The sequence below is a fragment of the Canis lupus genome, chromosome X (genome assembly GCF_003254725.2).
Source record: "Canis lupus dingo isolate Sandy chromosome X, ASM325472v2, whole genome shotgun sequence".
Taxonomy (NCBI): Eukaryota; Metazoa; Chordata; class Mammalia; order Carnivora; family Canidae; genus Canis; species Canis lupus.
Window position 1 is genome coordinate 55,518,722 of NC_064281.1, and position 14,917 is coordinate 55,533,638.

The 14,917-nt window shown below is 40.4% G+C and overlaps 1 protein-coding gene across 1 annotated transcript; it reads left to right on the forward strand.

The window, feature by feature from the left end:
- Positions 1-547: 547 nt before the first annotated feature.
- NONO (non-POU domain containing octamer binding) lies at positions 548-14,790 on the forward strand. The gene is made up of 11 exons (XM_025466149.3): positions 548-744; positions 7,106-7,265; positions 8,233-8,426; positions 9,611-9,912; positions 10,488-10,583; positions 10,777-10,973; positions 11,316-11,400; positions 11,781-11,883; positions 12,452-12,491; positions 12,724-12,833; positions 13,778-14,790. The coding sequence occupies exons 2-11, from the start codon at positions 7,115-7,117 to the stop codon at positions 13,910-13,912; spliced, it is 1,413 nt and encodes a 470-aa protein (XP_025321934.1). The 5' UTR covers positions 548-744; positions 7,106-7,114; the 3' UTR covers positions 13,913-14,790.
- The last annotated feature ends 127 nt before the right edge of the window (positions 14,791-14,917 follow it).

Consider the following 14,917-nt stretch of genomic DNA (forward strand, 5'->3'; position numbering starts at 1 on the left):
TCCCTCACCCCTTTCTATAACTATAACCATAAACATAGCTATAGTAATGACTGTTTCAGTTGGGCTTCAGGAGTAGACCTGGCAGCAGAAGCAACTGGAAATTTGACTTAGTGTCAGAGTGCAAGCCCTAATGAGGAAGTATGAAAAAAGAAACATGGCGGGGCATTTTTTTTCAGAAGGAAAAGGCTAGATCTACCACACGGAATACAATGACATTGTTACTCTTGCTCCACGCACAGGCGCAGTGCAAGAGTTCTCAGAGCACGCCTACCCGCACGTTTTCTCCCCTCCTGTTCTCTTTCCACTTTCCTCTCTCCTTTTTCGCACTCTCTTTTGCTTCTCCTACCACTTACTTGGTCTTCAAGTCTTTCCGTTAGTCCCCTTATGTCTCTCCTTCCGACCCTCTATCCCCCTCCCCCTTCCTTTTCCTCTCCAGAGGACGGCAACTTGCGCATGCGCATTAAGTAGAAAGCCTCGCTCTTTGTCCCCATCTGTCGTTCTCACGAACTCAAATCTTTCGCGTTCGGTAGCCAATAGGATTGAAGAAATGGCGGAAAAACGATTCCGCCTCTGGAGATAAACCTTGATTGGCAAGTCAGATAACTAATCAAAAACGCCAGTTTGTACCCCTTGGGAGGTACCGAGCTCCGTCGTCTCGTTTCCGGCGGTCGCGCGCTCTTTTCTCGGGACGGTAGAGGCCGTGTAGCGTCGCCGTTACTCTGAGGAGAGAACAGTCGGTAGCGGGTGAGTTTTGGGACGACATAGTTCATGTTTGAGGGGGGAGTAGGATTTTTTGCGACAAGAGGCTAGGGCGAGGCTAGCTTTGGAGGGAGGTTGGGCGTTCGTTCTAAGGCCCCTTGAGGCCTTGTCCCCGCCGCCCACACGGCCTCCTCAGCCCACCCGCAGGGGCCCATCGCTCTCAGCTCGCCTTGCTTTCTGCTTTAACCTGACTCCGTTGCCTTTCCCGCCCGGTTTCTTTGTGCGACTCATCATCGATTCTGATCTCTGTCAGTAAGTTCCTCGGCCCTTTAGCCGCCCTGGGCCTGAGGGTGTGGGGTCTATTATCCGAGAGCCTTGAAGTCGCGGCTGGAGGAGGAGGCGCTTTGTCGGCGCTCCTCCTCTCAGCTTCGCGAGGCCATTAATTCAGAATGAAAAATGGGTCGTCCCCCACGTCCCCCGAGCGATGTTTCTTTGTCAAAACTCTTAAGCTGGGAAGTTCATCTGCTAGTCCAGACCCTGCAGCTTCCCTGGCCACGTTCCTGTATGCTTTTTTCTTTTTTTAAGTCATGTTGCCTAGCTACTCGACCCATTTATAGCATCACTTTTTAAAATGGAAATCAATTTTATGAGTTTCCTATTGGCTATTTTGCACTAGGGAAAACGATTGTCAACTGAAACCTTCGTGTTCTTAGCAGAAGTTGAGGTTAGAGATGACTTGGTGGCACTTTGCTCTCTTCAGCTGAAGTTGAGGTAGATGTTGGGGGGGTAGGGTTGCCAGATAAAATACAGGACGCCCCGTTAAGTTTGGATTTCACATAGACAGCAAATTAAAGTCTGAAATCAAATTTAACTGTATGTTGTATATTTTTATTTGATACATCTGGCAACTTTCCTGCCGGGCACTGGCAGATTTATACTGTGTCTTTGTCCTACTTCCTTGTTACTAAATGAAAGGTCCTAAGAAACAACTGACTGTATTAGTGCATTCTGCAGCTTTCAGGCAGGTCCATATCCATGCAGCCATCTAGGTTGGTAAATTTTTACCAGATTTCCACTCAAAAAGTTACCTCTTTTCCTGAAAATTGATTTTAAATATGTGTGATGTAGTGCTTGGTCTTGTACCTAAACCACATTTGTGAAATCGTACTATGTCCAATAGCCCCAATCTTTCTAAACCAGCAGTACATATTTTCTTTCAAGAAAAGTTCTTTATCAGTGTTAGTCTTTGGGACAGGTAAATAGGCAAATCTTTGATTCTGATCTTTGTGCTTAGTTCTCAGAGGCCCAATGGTTAGGGGACAGTGAATTTATTGCTCAGTAGAGATTTCTGCACAAAATTCCAAATTATACTGGTGGTCATCATCAGAAATGAGTGATAGGGACAATACTTAGTACTTGCTACTTTGTGGGCACTGTTTTAAGTGACTTATACAATATTATTTCGTCTTCCCCATTGAATGGCTTCTTGGTAAAGAGTAAACTGTAAAGAACGATTGTAAATATTAGCATTGTGGAGACATTTATTCAAAAACACAAAGGTAGGCAATTTGGTTGTAAAAATGATTTTTGCTAGAACCCAAAAGAGGAGGAAGAATGTAATTGATGATATTTGTCTAATTATGGCACCAACTGAATGTAGAAATATCGATAGTGGTTGCCAGCAGTAACAAGTGCTGTGTACATGATCTCAGTGCTTAGGATAACTAGCCCTGTGAAGTGCTGTTGTTACCTCCTCCTTACAAATGAGGAAACTGAGGTTCAGAAGTTAGGTGACATGTCTAGTCGGTTTGTGGACTCTCAACTTTGAAATCAAGATGAGTTTGATTAATTGGTAGCATAGTGATGAGAATGAGCTTTAGAGTTAAATAGATTGTGAGTTCCACTCCTTGCTCCATCACATTTGGGTAACTTTAGATAGGCATCAGTTTTCTTATTCAGGAGAATAATAGTTTTGAGCACTAAATGAGAATAATGCAGACTTAGCACAGTGCCTGGCATATAATGGTTGGTAAATATCTGATATTATCATCTTAACTACCAGGCTACTTGCCACTACAGGCCACTGTCTTAGTTCAGGCTTAGTTCAGTTCTAAAACCAAAAATAACCTCCCCTGGTTATCTTACATGGTTTAGAATATCCTAGCACTTTTTCTTCAAGGAGGTAGATCATTTCTACTAAGAAATTGTAAAATGCCTTTTTGAAAAGGAGTGGTGAAGTTTGGTTAAGATGTAAATACAGAATTTTTAATACTTCATTTTGAGTGACTCTCTGAGGATTTTTATTAAGGTGTAAATATAAGTTGTGGATCCCTGAATGGGATGGAAGATACTGAGGCTGGGACCACTGACTCCTAAATTAAAAGCTGAAGGAAAAAAAAAAGGTTCCTTGGATTCTAGCCAGGGATAAAAAAGTAAGAAGACCTAGTTAGAGAAATGGCTGTGAAGATAGCTCAAGTTTCTGCTGTAGGCCAATTTGGAGTCAGAAGGGAGGTGTTTTAATAGCTGGGACTCAAATAGTTAAAGATCTGATACTAATGCCAACCTAACCCCATCTACAACTGTTGCTAGAGAAGACTTCATAAATTTTGTGTTTTAATTTCCTATCTTTATGTCTTATTTTTAGAAACATGATTTCCTTTTTTTTAGAGGAAAAAATGCTGCACTATGTGGTAAGAGTAACAAAGATTCGATTATTCTAATTTTAAGAATTTATTATAAGGGAGTAACTAAAGAAGCTTTAAGCAAGAAGAGATTATTTACTGCAGCATGCTGACAGGAAAAAGCTGAAAACAACCTAAATGTCTCGTAGTAGGGAGTAGTTTAGTAAATTAGTATATATCCACATGGACTTGTGTAGCTGTTAAAAATTATAATTATGTTGACGTAGAAGTGAGGAAAAACTGAATATAGAATGGTGCATTATAACTGCATTATATTAAAATGATAATGTATGTTTTGGAAGGTAAATAAGTAAAAATGTAAATTGTGGGAGGAATATTTACACATGGATGTGCCCAAGATTTAGCTATGAACATTGTTTATAAATAATGGTGAAAAAAATTGGAACAACCCAAGTGTCCAACACAGTAGGTGCTTGGTTGATAGCTGAAACACTGTGTCCATTAAAATTAAAGTAGAAGATTGAGTGCCATAAAAAAGCTCTTCATCATGTAATAAAGTAGAAAAGGCAGGTTGCAAAATAGTCTTTATAATATTTCATTTAGAGCACATGCAAATAAATGACTGGAAGGGTAAATGTTAACTGTTTTCTGGAGGTGGGTCTTTGGATTTTTATTTACCTTTTTTATTTCTAAGTTTTCTATATTAAAGATGTATTTTGTAATAGGTACCTTATTAATGAGAAACATAAGGTTGATGGAATGATATAAATAGGATTCAAGTCTTGGCTTCCAGTGAGGCTTACCTCAGCTCTGTTTAAAGTTGCAGTCTTAGCCCTTTTGCTCCTTATCCACTTTGCTTCCCCCCTCCCCATTTTTCTTTATTTTCCATTAGTGCTTACCTCTTATTAAGTACTATATAATTTAATTATGTGTATTTTTGTCTTACCGGAAGGTAAGCACAGTTGAAGGCAAGAATCTGCTTTTGTTCATTGATGCATCCCAAGCACCTATAATAGTACCTGGCAGATAGTAAGCATTCAGTGAATATTTGTTGGGTGGGTTCGTTTTTTTTAAAAAGGTAAAAAATGATCAATAGACCATAAACAGGGCAGTTTTCATTTTTACCTGTCTTCTGTTTCTAGTCTACATTATGTATTTTGGAGGGGGGAAAATCCTTTTCCTCTTAAACTTTTCCCTTTTAAAACTTAAACATTTTTCTTTTTTAAAAAAGATTTTATTTGAGAGAGAGAGCACGCTCATGCTTGGCGTGAACATGGGTCAAGAGAGGGGCAAAGGGAGAGGGAGAAGCAGACTCCTACTGAGCAAGGAGCTCCTCTCCCCAGGACCCTGGGATCATAACCTAAGCCAAAGGCAGACACATAGCCAACTGAGCCACCCACGTGCCCCAAAACATCAAACATTTTTCACATTTACATAGTCTTCATAATTTATAATGCTGTGTAACACTCCACTGAATACCATACCATAATTTATTTAAAAATCTTACCTCTAATTTTGGGTATTTTAAGTCATTTTTTAAAAGATTTTATTTATTTATTCATGAGAGACACAGAGAGAGGCAGAGACACTGGTTAGAGGGAGAAACAGGCTCCTCACAGGGAGCCCAATGTGGGATTTGATCCCAGACCCCCGGGATCATGCCCTGAGCCGAAGGCAGAGGCTCAACCACTAAGCCAACCACTGAGCCACCTAGGCGTTCCTTGAGTCATTATTTCATTACCATAAAGGTCATCACGGTGACTATTTCATGGATGTGGTTTTTAAATTTAAAAAAAAAATTTTTTTTTTTTGAGGGGAAGGGAGGGGAGAGGGAGAGTGAAAATCCTATGCAGGCGAACTTGACACAACTTGATCTCAACCCTGAGATCGTGACCTGAGCCAAAATAGATGCTTGGGGAGCCTGGGTAGCTCAGTTGGTTAAGCATTTCTAAACCCTGCATTGGGCTTCCTGCTCAGTGGGGAGTCTGCTTCTTCCTCTGCTCCTTCCCTCCTGCAAAGGCGCTCCTCGCGCACTCTCTCTCTCTCTCTCTTTTTATTTTATTTTTAAAAATATTTTATTTATTCATAAGAGACAGAGAGGGGCAGAGACATAGGCAGAGGGAGAAGCAGGCTCCATCCCTGGACTCCAGGATCATGACCTGAGCAGATGCTCAACCACTGAGCCACCCAGCCATCCCTCTCTCACTCTCCAATCTTTTTCTAAAAAAGTCAGATGCTGGGCAGCCCCCGTGGCTCGGTGGTTTAGCACCTCCTTTTGGCCCAGGGTGTGATCCAGGAGACCTGGGATCAAGATTAAGTCACACGGGCTCCCTGCATGGGGCCTACTTCTCCCTCTGCCTGTGTCTCTGCCTCTCTCTGTGTGTCTCATGAGCAAATAAATAAAATCTTTTTAAAAAGTCAGATGCTTAACCTATTGAGCCACCCAGGCACCCCAAAAATTATAATCTTATGGTTAATTTCTAGGGTTAGAATTTCCTGAATTACAGAATATGAACATTTTGATAGCTCTTGTTATTACTTGTCTTATGAAACAGTTTGGATATAGAATTTGATATTTATGTTGTTTTTAGTTTGGAGGGATATGATATGAAATGTGTTGGGAAAGCTTTTATATACATAAAGTATTTTCGTATACCATCATCCAGAATCAATAGTTCCCAAGCTATTGTTGCATTTTCTTTGTTTAAGAAACCAGTTTTCTGTATTTTAGAGGAATCCTAATGTTAATAAGTATTCATGAAAAAGTTCTCTGCATTTTCCTTCAGCTAAATTCTGACTAGAACGTCTTATTTTTAGGGGAAATGATTTAGAATTGGCTTTGCCCTTTTATTAGTGGAGAACTCTTCTTAAATGAGGAAGATGGTCCTCAACTTGTTAACCAGATCAATTAGAAAATTTCCATTTTAAAGCCATCAATTTTTGAATTCACTCTGGATTGTACCAGGAGTTTTCATTTTGTTTTCTTTTAACCTTATGTTGATTTTTAGATGTGGTTTAACATTATGATTGCATATTCATCTTTTTTAATTTGATGCTTTAATTGTTTTTGTAGTCATTTATCTTTGTTGTGATTAATAACAATATTTACTAAGTGCTTGCTATAGTTCAGTACTGAACTAGTGTTTTCACATATTTACGAGCCCTCTTAGCCATCTTGAGAGGTAGGTATTTTTATTATACCCTTTATAACAGCTTAAATTTGTGCAGGAATGATTTACTAAGTAGTATTTAGCTAGTAAGTGAGTACTAGGACCGTGCTTCAAATCTAAGTATGTCTAACTCTACGGCCCATAGTTTTTCTGCTATTTGTTCCACAGTATCTACTGTAGGCTAGGACTGCAAAGTGCCAGAGAACAAGATTTAATAGTCCTTGTCTTTGTGATAAGTAGAATCTATTTCCCTTGTTGTTTTAACATTATGATAGGGCTAATTTTTAGGGGGTAGCTTCTTTGGGAAAAATAGTTTCCAATTAATGTATATAATTCGTGAACTGGAAGTTTCTTAAAGTTATTCTCATGCAAGCTGTTCTCATTTAGTACTTGTCTGGTTTCTGTGTGCAACATAACTGCTGTCTGGTTGTTTTTAGGTTTTTGAATGGTATTGCTTTGCCATACTTGTTCAAAATAACCAGTTGTTTGAATCTGCAAAAGCCAGGATATCAGAAATGATAGTAACATATAAAAAATCATCAGAAGGTGACTGATTAGCTCTAAATGTATTGACAGTTAACATTTTTCTTTTAGGGTGCAAAAATGCAGAGCAATAAAACCTTTAACTTGGAGAAGCAAAACCATACTCCAAGGAAGCATCATCAGCATCACCACCAGCAGCACCACCAGCAGCAACAGCAGCAACCACCACCGCCACCAATACCTGCAAATGGGCAACAAGCCAGCAGCCAAAGTGAGTATATGTTTGTAAGGGGGGTAGATATAGTTCCTGCTTGGGAAAGGTTTCTTGGTTTTTAGATTAGTCTCTTGGGGTTATAAAGGAATAAGCCTTGGGGCACACTTTTTACTCTTTTTCCCTCCTCTATTTACTTCTTAATACTTAGGATAGAAAAAGGGTGATTCACTGAAACAAGAAGCAGACATGTTGGGTGGCAGATGAGTACAAGTTGCTGTGCTGTGTTGGCATATTCTGCTAAACAGATGTCTGTGTGTGTTGCCTCAGAGCTAGGTTCTTAGAGGTAATCATCAGATGACTGATAGAAAATATAGAAGAAGTCTGGTACTGAGTTATACTTTCAGCCTGGGGTTTGTGCCAACCCATTTTTAATCAGAGTAAACATTTTTTAAAAGCAGGTTCTATTCACTCAGCAAACTTTGAGTACCTATTGTGTGCATCTCAAACTAGAACCAACCTCAACTCTCTTTTCTTTCCAGAGATCCCTACAAAGAATTCTGCTTCCTAACTCATTTCCTTTGATTTCATTAACCCAAGCATGAAAGGATGGGAACTGTTAAGGTTATGAAGATTGGTGAGAGATTAGGAAAATGGAGCAGTTATGTTTCAAATTTTAAAAACTGATGTCTTCTGACATAAGCCTCCTTGACCTGATTGATTTTCTCTTTGACTGATACATTCTGTATTGTCTTTCTGTTTCTGACTTAGACCGGGTGGCTTCTGGCCCATAGTAGAGCTATTGAGAAGTACTCCCAGATGTCTGTGTATTGCTTTCATCTTAAATGCATACACTTTAGGGTGCAATTTACTGATAAGTGGTTAGTGGATATATTGCATTGGGAAATGGTATTTGACTTCTGTATAGCAATTCGGTTTCGTAATCTAGCGGCAGTGGTAGCTCTTTGAGAATATGACTGTAGATCTCTTTGCCCAATTTTTTGAGTGACTGTGTGTATTTTCTCAGATGAAGGCTTGACTATTGACCTGAAGAATTTTAGGAAACCAGGAGAGAAGACCTTCACCCAACGTAGCCGGCTCTTTGTGGGCAATCTTCCTCCTGATATCACTGAAGAGGAGATGAGGAAACTATTTGAGAAATACGGGAAAGCAGGCGAAGTCTTCATTCATAAGGATAAGGGCTTTGGCTTTATCCGCTTGGTGAGCAACCTTGGGCTTTTTTTTTTTTTTTTTTTTTTTAACCTTGGGCTTTTAAAGTATGTGCTCTGAAAGATGGGGAAGTTGGGGAATGATAGATATGGAAAATAAGGCAGTGGAAATAATTCTCAGGTGGTTTGTTAAATGTGTAATAACTGTAGTTGGTAGAACAGGACAGAAAACACAGGGTTTATTTTTATTTATCCTTACAGGTTTATGTTTTGTTTCAAGGACAGCATAGGTTTATTTGTCTAGGGCAAAGAGACTGAAATATGTCCTTTAGAACTTTTGTTTTATATAGTTAATTTCAAACATACAGAGGTAGACAGAATAGTATAATTAACCTTTATATGCTCAGTGCCCAGCTTCAATAATTATCAACTCTATTTTATCTTAGTAAGATTAAGGTTTATATAATTTATTTCCAAAGTTCCCCCATGTATTATCTCACGACTAAAACCACGAGGAGACAATTTTATTTGTATCTATTTTTGAAAATTTTTTGAAGTTGTGCTAAAATAACGCATAACATTAAATTTATTATCTAACCACTTTTTAACAATCTGATTTGGTTAGGAAATGTGTTAAGTGTGTATGAGGGAGGAACTTTTCTAGGCATTATCTGCATAAACAAGGAACATAATGTGTTAGCAAGTTTACTAGATGTGGTGGTCAGAACTAGTTTTCATTCTAGATCTACCACTAATTCAAGAGTCCATGGGCGAGTCATTTTTTTCTGGGGTTCACTTTAGTAATATGAGAGGGTCTGTGCTTCTAAAGAGGTCTTGTGGAGGGTGTACATGATTCTCATTAAACTTATATGTAGCTAGCTGAAATTAAAATATGCTAGCTGCTGTATTATAAAGGTAGGTTTTAGGCTGGTCATTGTCACAATGATCTGTCTGTCACTGCTTGGGAGGATAACCTATGATACTGATGACCATGTAAGTGGTATCAACTTCTGTACTTTCCAATTGATTTATTGCAGGGCTGTCAGCAATTAGACTATCCAAGAGAATTATCTGAAACATGTAATTTCTATTTCAGTACTATTAAGGTTTCTTTGTGTGTTGTCGGGGTTTTTGGCGGGGAGATTTTGTATTCGGCTATGCTACTTTAGGCTCTTGATGGTTGTGCATGTGGTCTTTGTCAAACTTGAGTTATTCTAACTTTGCTTTGCTTTCTAGGAAACACGAACCTTAGCGGAGATTGCCAAAGTAGAATTGGACAACATGCCACTTCGTGGAAAGCAGCTGCGTGTGCGTTTTGCCTGCCATAGTGCATCCCTTACAGTCCGAAACCTTCCTCAGTATGTTTCCAATGAACTGCTGGAGGAAGCCTTTTCCGTGTTTGGCCAGGTGGAGAGGGCTGTAGTCATCGTGGATGATCGAGGAAGGCCCTCAGGAAAAGGCATTGTTGAATTCTCAGGGAAGCCAGCTGCTCGGAAAGCTCTGGACAGGTGCAGTGAAGGCTCTTTCCTGCTAACCACGTAAGTGAAGGGTCACTTTTAGAAATAGATCTTAGGTTGCTACTTCCATCGGTGGTGTGGGGAGGTAGCCTTTAGGAAACATGTTCTTGTGTTCACTTAAAGACTTTGGATATTAATTCAGCTTAGTAGGGTTTTCAGTGTAATCTTAAATTAATGGACATAGTATGAGGATTAAGAAATAAATCAGTCTTTCAGTAGGTTGTCTTTTAATCAGTGTTAAATCTCCGCTTCCTTTGAAGTGTTAGAACTCTGAAAAGTTGTTTTGAGTATGCAGCATCCCGTTTACTTCGAGTCATTGTGTGGAGTTCTATAGATACTGGATATTTAAACTAAGTATTCTATCTACTTACTTTGAACACCTTTAAGGCTGATCTAAAGCCTCACTCCATCCTATCAACCCCAGATTCCACATAATGCCACTAAAAGAACTTGGTTACTTGGGGCTGGGTGTAAAAACTCCTTTAGAAATATGTTTAATTATCTTGCCTGACCTCTAACTACTTTACCATGCCAGTGGCAGATGTAGAGAGGAAGCCTGGTAGGGCTATAATTAACACTAAGCTTTTTTCTTCCAGATTTCCTAGGCCTGTGACTGTGGAGCCCATGGACCAGTTGGATGATGAAGAGGGACTTCCAGAGAAACTGGTTATAAAGAATCAGCAATTTCACAAGTATGTGGTCCTGAGAGGTTCCCTGCCAGGTGTTTGTCTATTTTTAAGGAAGCTTGTAAAGGGATATGTAAAAGATTCAAGTCTTTGTTATAGGTATTCACTCTCAGCCATAATGTTGGCCCTTAGGAGGAATGCAGTGCTTAGTTGGGGGATCGTGGACAGAGTTTTAATAACCCAGGAACCTTGTCTATAGGGAGCGAGAGCAGCCACCCAGATTTGCACAGCCTGGCTCCTTTGAGTATGAGTATGCCATGCGCTGGAAGGCACTGATTGAGATGGAGAAGCAGCAGCAGGACCAAGTGGACCGCAACATCAAGGAAGCTCGTGAGAAGCTGGAGATGGAGATGGAGGCTGCTCGCCATGAGCACCAGGTCATGCTAATGAGACAGGGTGAGTGTATGCTTATAGGTCTTAAATCTAGAACAAGAACAAAATGACTTTTCAGCAATTTTTAGTATCGATTGGTAGAGAAATGCCTAAACCTCTGCTTTTATACTCTGAAATATTTTGTTGATCTCAGTAGGCAGATAAGCTTGGAGATGTGGCAGAGAATACTGGCTTTTGTGGAGAAGGAAATAGTAGGCTTGACTTCATTTTTGGAATCTGGATAGCTCAGATGGCCACTCAGGGATTATATATCCCCTTTGCTTTCTGGATCTTTGTTTATGGAAAATAATTGGATCTATATGAGGAGAATGAAGAGTACTGTGAATCAGTCCATTGTTGTTCTAGATTTGATGAGGCGTCAAGAAGAACTTAGGAGGATGGAAGAGCTGCATAACCAAGAAGTGCAAAAACGAAAGCAACTGGAGCTCAGGTAACTAACTCTCAAACCTTTTTCTCTGACAACTCTGAAAGGTGATGTCTCCTGTTTCCTACTACCATGCTACCTCATGCATTTGTAAATTCTTACTGGCCACTTCTCAGGTTCTCCCTTAGGGTGGGAAATGTTTCAGCTGCCCATGGGTCCTAGGAGTTGCCCAGAGCTGCACTAAAGGGAAAGCAGCTGAGTGCTGGTGTCCTGAGGCTCCTTTTCAATAGAACTCCCCTCCCCACCCAACAAGAACACCTTTGGGTTGCTTTAGAGCTGAGCATGTTTCTTAGCTGTGACCGTTTTCAGTAGGCTGTTGATCTCCCCCATTAAGATAATCTGCTCAAGTTCTGGAATATCTGTTAAATACCTTGGTGACTCTCTAGGCAAGAGGAGGAGCGCAGGCGCCGAGAGGAAGAGATGCGGCGGCAACAGGAAGAAATGATGCGGCGACAGCAGGAAGGATTCAAGGGAACATTCCCTGATGCGGTATATCTCCCATGTGCCCATGATGTATCAGGCCAGCCATGATATGATAAACCCACCATGAGTTGTCCACTAGGACTATAAAACAAACCAGGTTATGACCAGTTTTTGCATTCTGTGAAACTCCATTTAGAAAGAAGAATTCATAGGAAGGAAAGGTAAGGTTCGAAGGGGAGTTCTTGCCTCACAGGCAATTCAGGATGAAGGGCTGGGACCAATGTATACTATTTAGATTCAGTCATTGCACAAAGATAAAATCCAGTCCGATAGCAGCCCTAACTGGTTTTCTGATGTCCTTGGAGTTACACAGATTGAGGGCCCAGAAGAAATCAACTGTCTCTCCCCTTGTCTTTTACTGACTCTGTTCCTAATAGGAGACTCTGAGTTATGTCTTTATAGCTCTAAACTTGCACAACTAGCAAGGAGATGTTGGTTTTCCTCAGCTTGATCTCATTGTATTTGGAATGTGTTCTCACTCTGTTTGCTTCCCTTAGTGTGTGCTTCTCAATGTATTATGAATGGTAGAATGTAGTGCTGTCTTGGACTGTCTTGAGTATTTCTTATTTTTCAGAGAGAACAGGAGATACGGATGGGGCAGATGGCTATGGGAGGTAAGGATTTAGGGGGTTAATGGTTCTGATTTCCTTTTTTTGTATCATTTCTGGTGAACTATGTACCTTCTCAGATGCAGTCCAAATTTAAGGGGCTGACATTTCTGGGAGCGTTTTTTTGGGGGGGTGGGGGAGAGTAACAAGCATCCTTAGCTCAGAGGTCTTGTTGAATTGTTTTGCACAGAGACTGATAATCTTTGTCTCTTGTACTGATCACACTACTCTGCTTTAGGTGCTATGGGCATAAACAATAGAGGTGCCATGCCCCCTGCTCCAGTGCCAGCTGGTACCCCAGCTCCTCCAGGACCTGCCACTATGATGCCAGATGGAACCTTGGGATTGGTAATAAACTGCAAAGATTTACAGTAATTCTAAATGGTGATAGGAGAAAGGACTTTACTCTCACAGTCCTTTTTTTTTGCCTGCCACAATTTTTCTACAGATAATCAGTTCTTAGGACCATTGTTTTCCATTAAGGTCTTGATTTTTGTTTGAATTTTGAACAAACCCAACCTCAAACTATACTTTGTCTAGGAGTTCCGTTAATGCCTTTGACTGGTCTACCAGGGGGTTTTCTTTTTTTTTTATTCTTTTTTTCTTTTTGGAAGGAAGGCAAAGAAGGTTAGGTAGGTATAATCACATAAAATAGAAAAGAATCCAAACGATTTTATGGCTCATACAAACCAGAGTTACAGTTCTAGTGTCAGAATTTTAAAACTTGGTGTGCTTAAGGTTGTTGAAGAGTGCTAGCTTGTCCTTGTCCATATAGACTTAGTTCAGGAAAAAGGACTTAGGTAGAACTTACTCAACCTGGGAATTTCCTATGTATTTTTTTAAATTTTTTATTTATTTATGATAGTCACACACAGAGAGAGAGAGGCAGAGACATAGGCAGAAGGAGAAGCAGGCTCCATGCACCGGGAGCCCGATGTGGGATTCGATCCCGGGTCTCCAGGATCGCGCCCTGGGCCAAAGGCAGGCGCTAAACCGCTGTGCCACCCAGGGATCCCGGGAATCTCCTATGTAAATTAAACATTTATATAGTAAAAGTTTAATCAATAGGAATAGGGATAAAAAAGGTGGGACAGTTGGGTGGGTCTGTAATTCTGACAGATAGCCACCTATTCAGGGATATCCACTAGAACTCTATAAACAGGCTTAGTTACCCTTAGCACATCAAAGGCTTTGAATAGTTGGGGTGGAAATGGCCTCTAGGGGAGGGATTAGGAATGGGTGGGAAGCTTGGGACTAGATTTTATTGTAACATTGCTCTTTTTCTCTTTAAGACCCCACCAACAACTGAACGCTTTGGCCAGGCTGCTACAATGGAAGGAATTGGGGCAATTGGTGGAACCCCTCCTGCATTCAACCGTGCAGCTCCTGGAGCTGAATTTGCTCCAAACAAACGTCGCCGATACTAATAAAAATTTCAATGTCTAGTTTCCCAAAAACCCTTAAAAGCAGGACCCTTTTTGGACTAGCCAGAATTCTGCCCTGGAAAAGTGTTAGGGATTCCTCCCAATAGTTAGGTCTTCCTTGCCTGTACTACTTTGAGGGAGTTTACTGGAGGCTGAAGGCAAGGGAGGGGCGATATTTAACAAATCAGTTCTGTGTGGTATATCGTTTAATTGATTCTGTGTGGTGCATTCCTGAAGTCTCATGTGATTGTTGAGGGTCTTTGGGGGGGTGGAACCATGGCAAAATGGATCCAGTTAGAGCCCCCATTAATCTTGATCATTCCATTCTTGTCCATCCTGTTCTTTTTGCTTTCTCATTCTTATATCCTCCAACCCCATAGACACTGCCACATACACCACGAAAACAAACATCCCCCATGACCTTAGCCCCATTCCATTCACTCACAGGTGGGAATTCAGGCAAATGTCCACAGAGGTCACAGACAACATACATATGATTCTGTTATATCCAGTATATTACCCCTTCATGTCCTAAGGAAGACCTTTCTCTTAGAGATTTTCATTTTAGTGTATCTTTAAAAAATCTTGTGTTAAGTTGCCTCCATCTTTTTTCTGGGTAAGAACAACCCAGGAATGGCCCTTTTATGTCTATGATGCTGTTCACAGCTTTTGATAGGCTTAGAACAATCTTGGGAACAGGGTTGCTGTATGCTGAAGGTCAGACAGTAGCTCTTAGCCTTGCCTATCTTATGTAGTTACGCTGTGCATTTTTTTTATTGGTGTACCATGTTTGATTTGTCCCTGATAACCTTTGGAGTTTTTCTGAGAAATGGAGCAGTAATGCAGCATCAACTTATTAAAATACGTTTTAAGCCTTTTAATTTTCTGTGCTATTTTTGAAAGGGAATGGAGGGAGGGGAGTTGTGTCTCCAGATAAGCATAGGTTCTATAAAGATAATCCTTTATTTTGCTCAAAAGTGAATCCTCGATTTAGGCAAACTTGGGGAA

Coding starts and splice junctions, on each gene's coding strand:
- NONO (XM_025466149.3), top strand. CDS start 7,115: ATGCAGAGCAATAAAACCTTTAACTTGGAGAAGCAAAACCATACTCCA. Junction 11,884..12,451: donor AGGGAACATTCCCTGATGCG/GTATATCTCCCA, acceptor CTTATTTTTCAG/AGAGAACAGGAGATACGGAT. Junction 12,834..13,777: donor CAGATGGAACCTTGGGATTG/GTAATAAACTGC, acceptor TTTCTCTTTAAG/ACCCCACCAACAACTGAACG.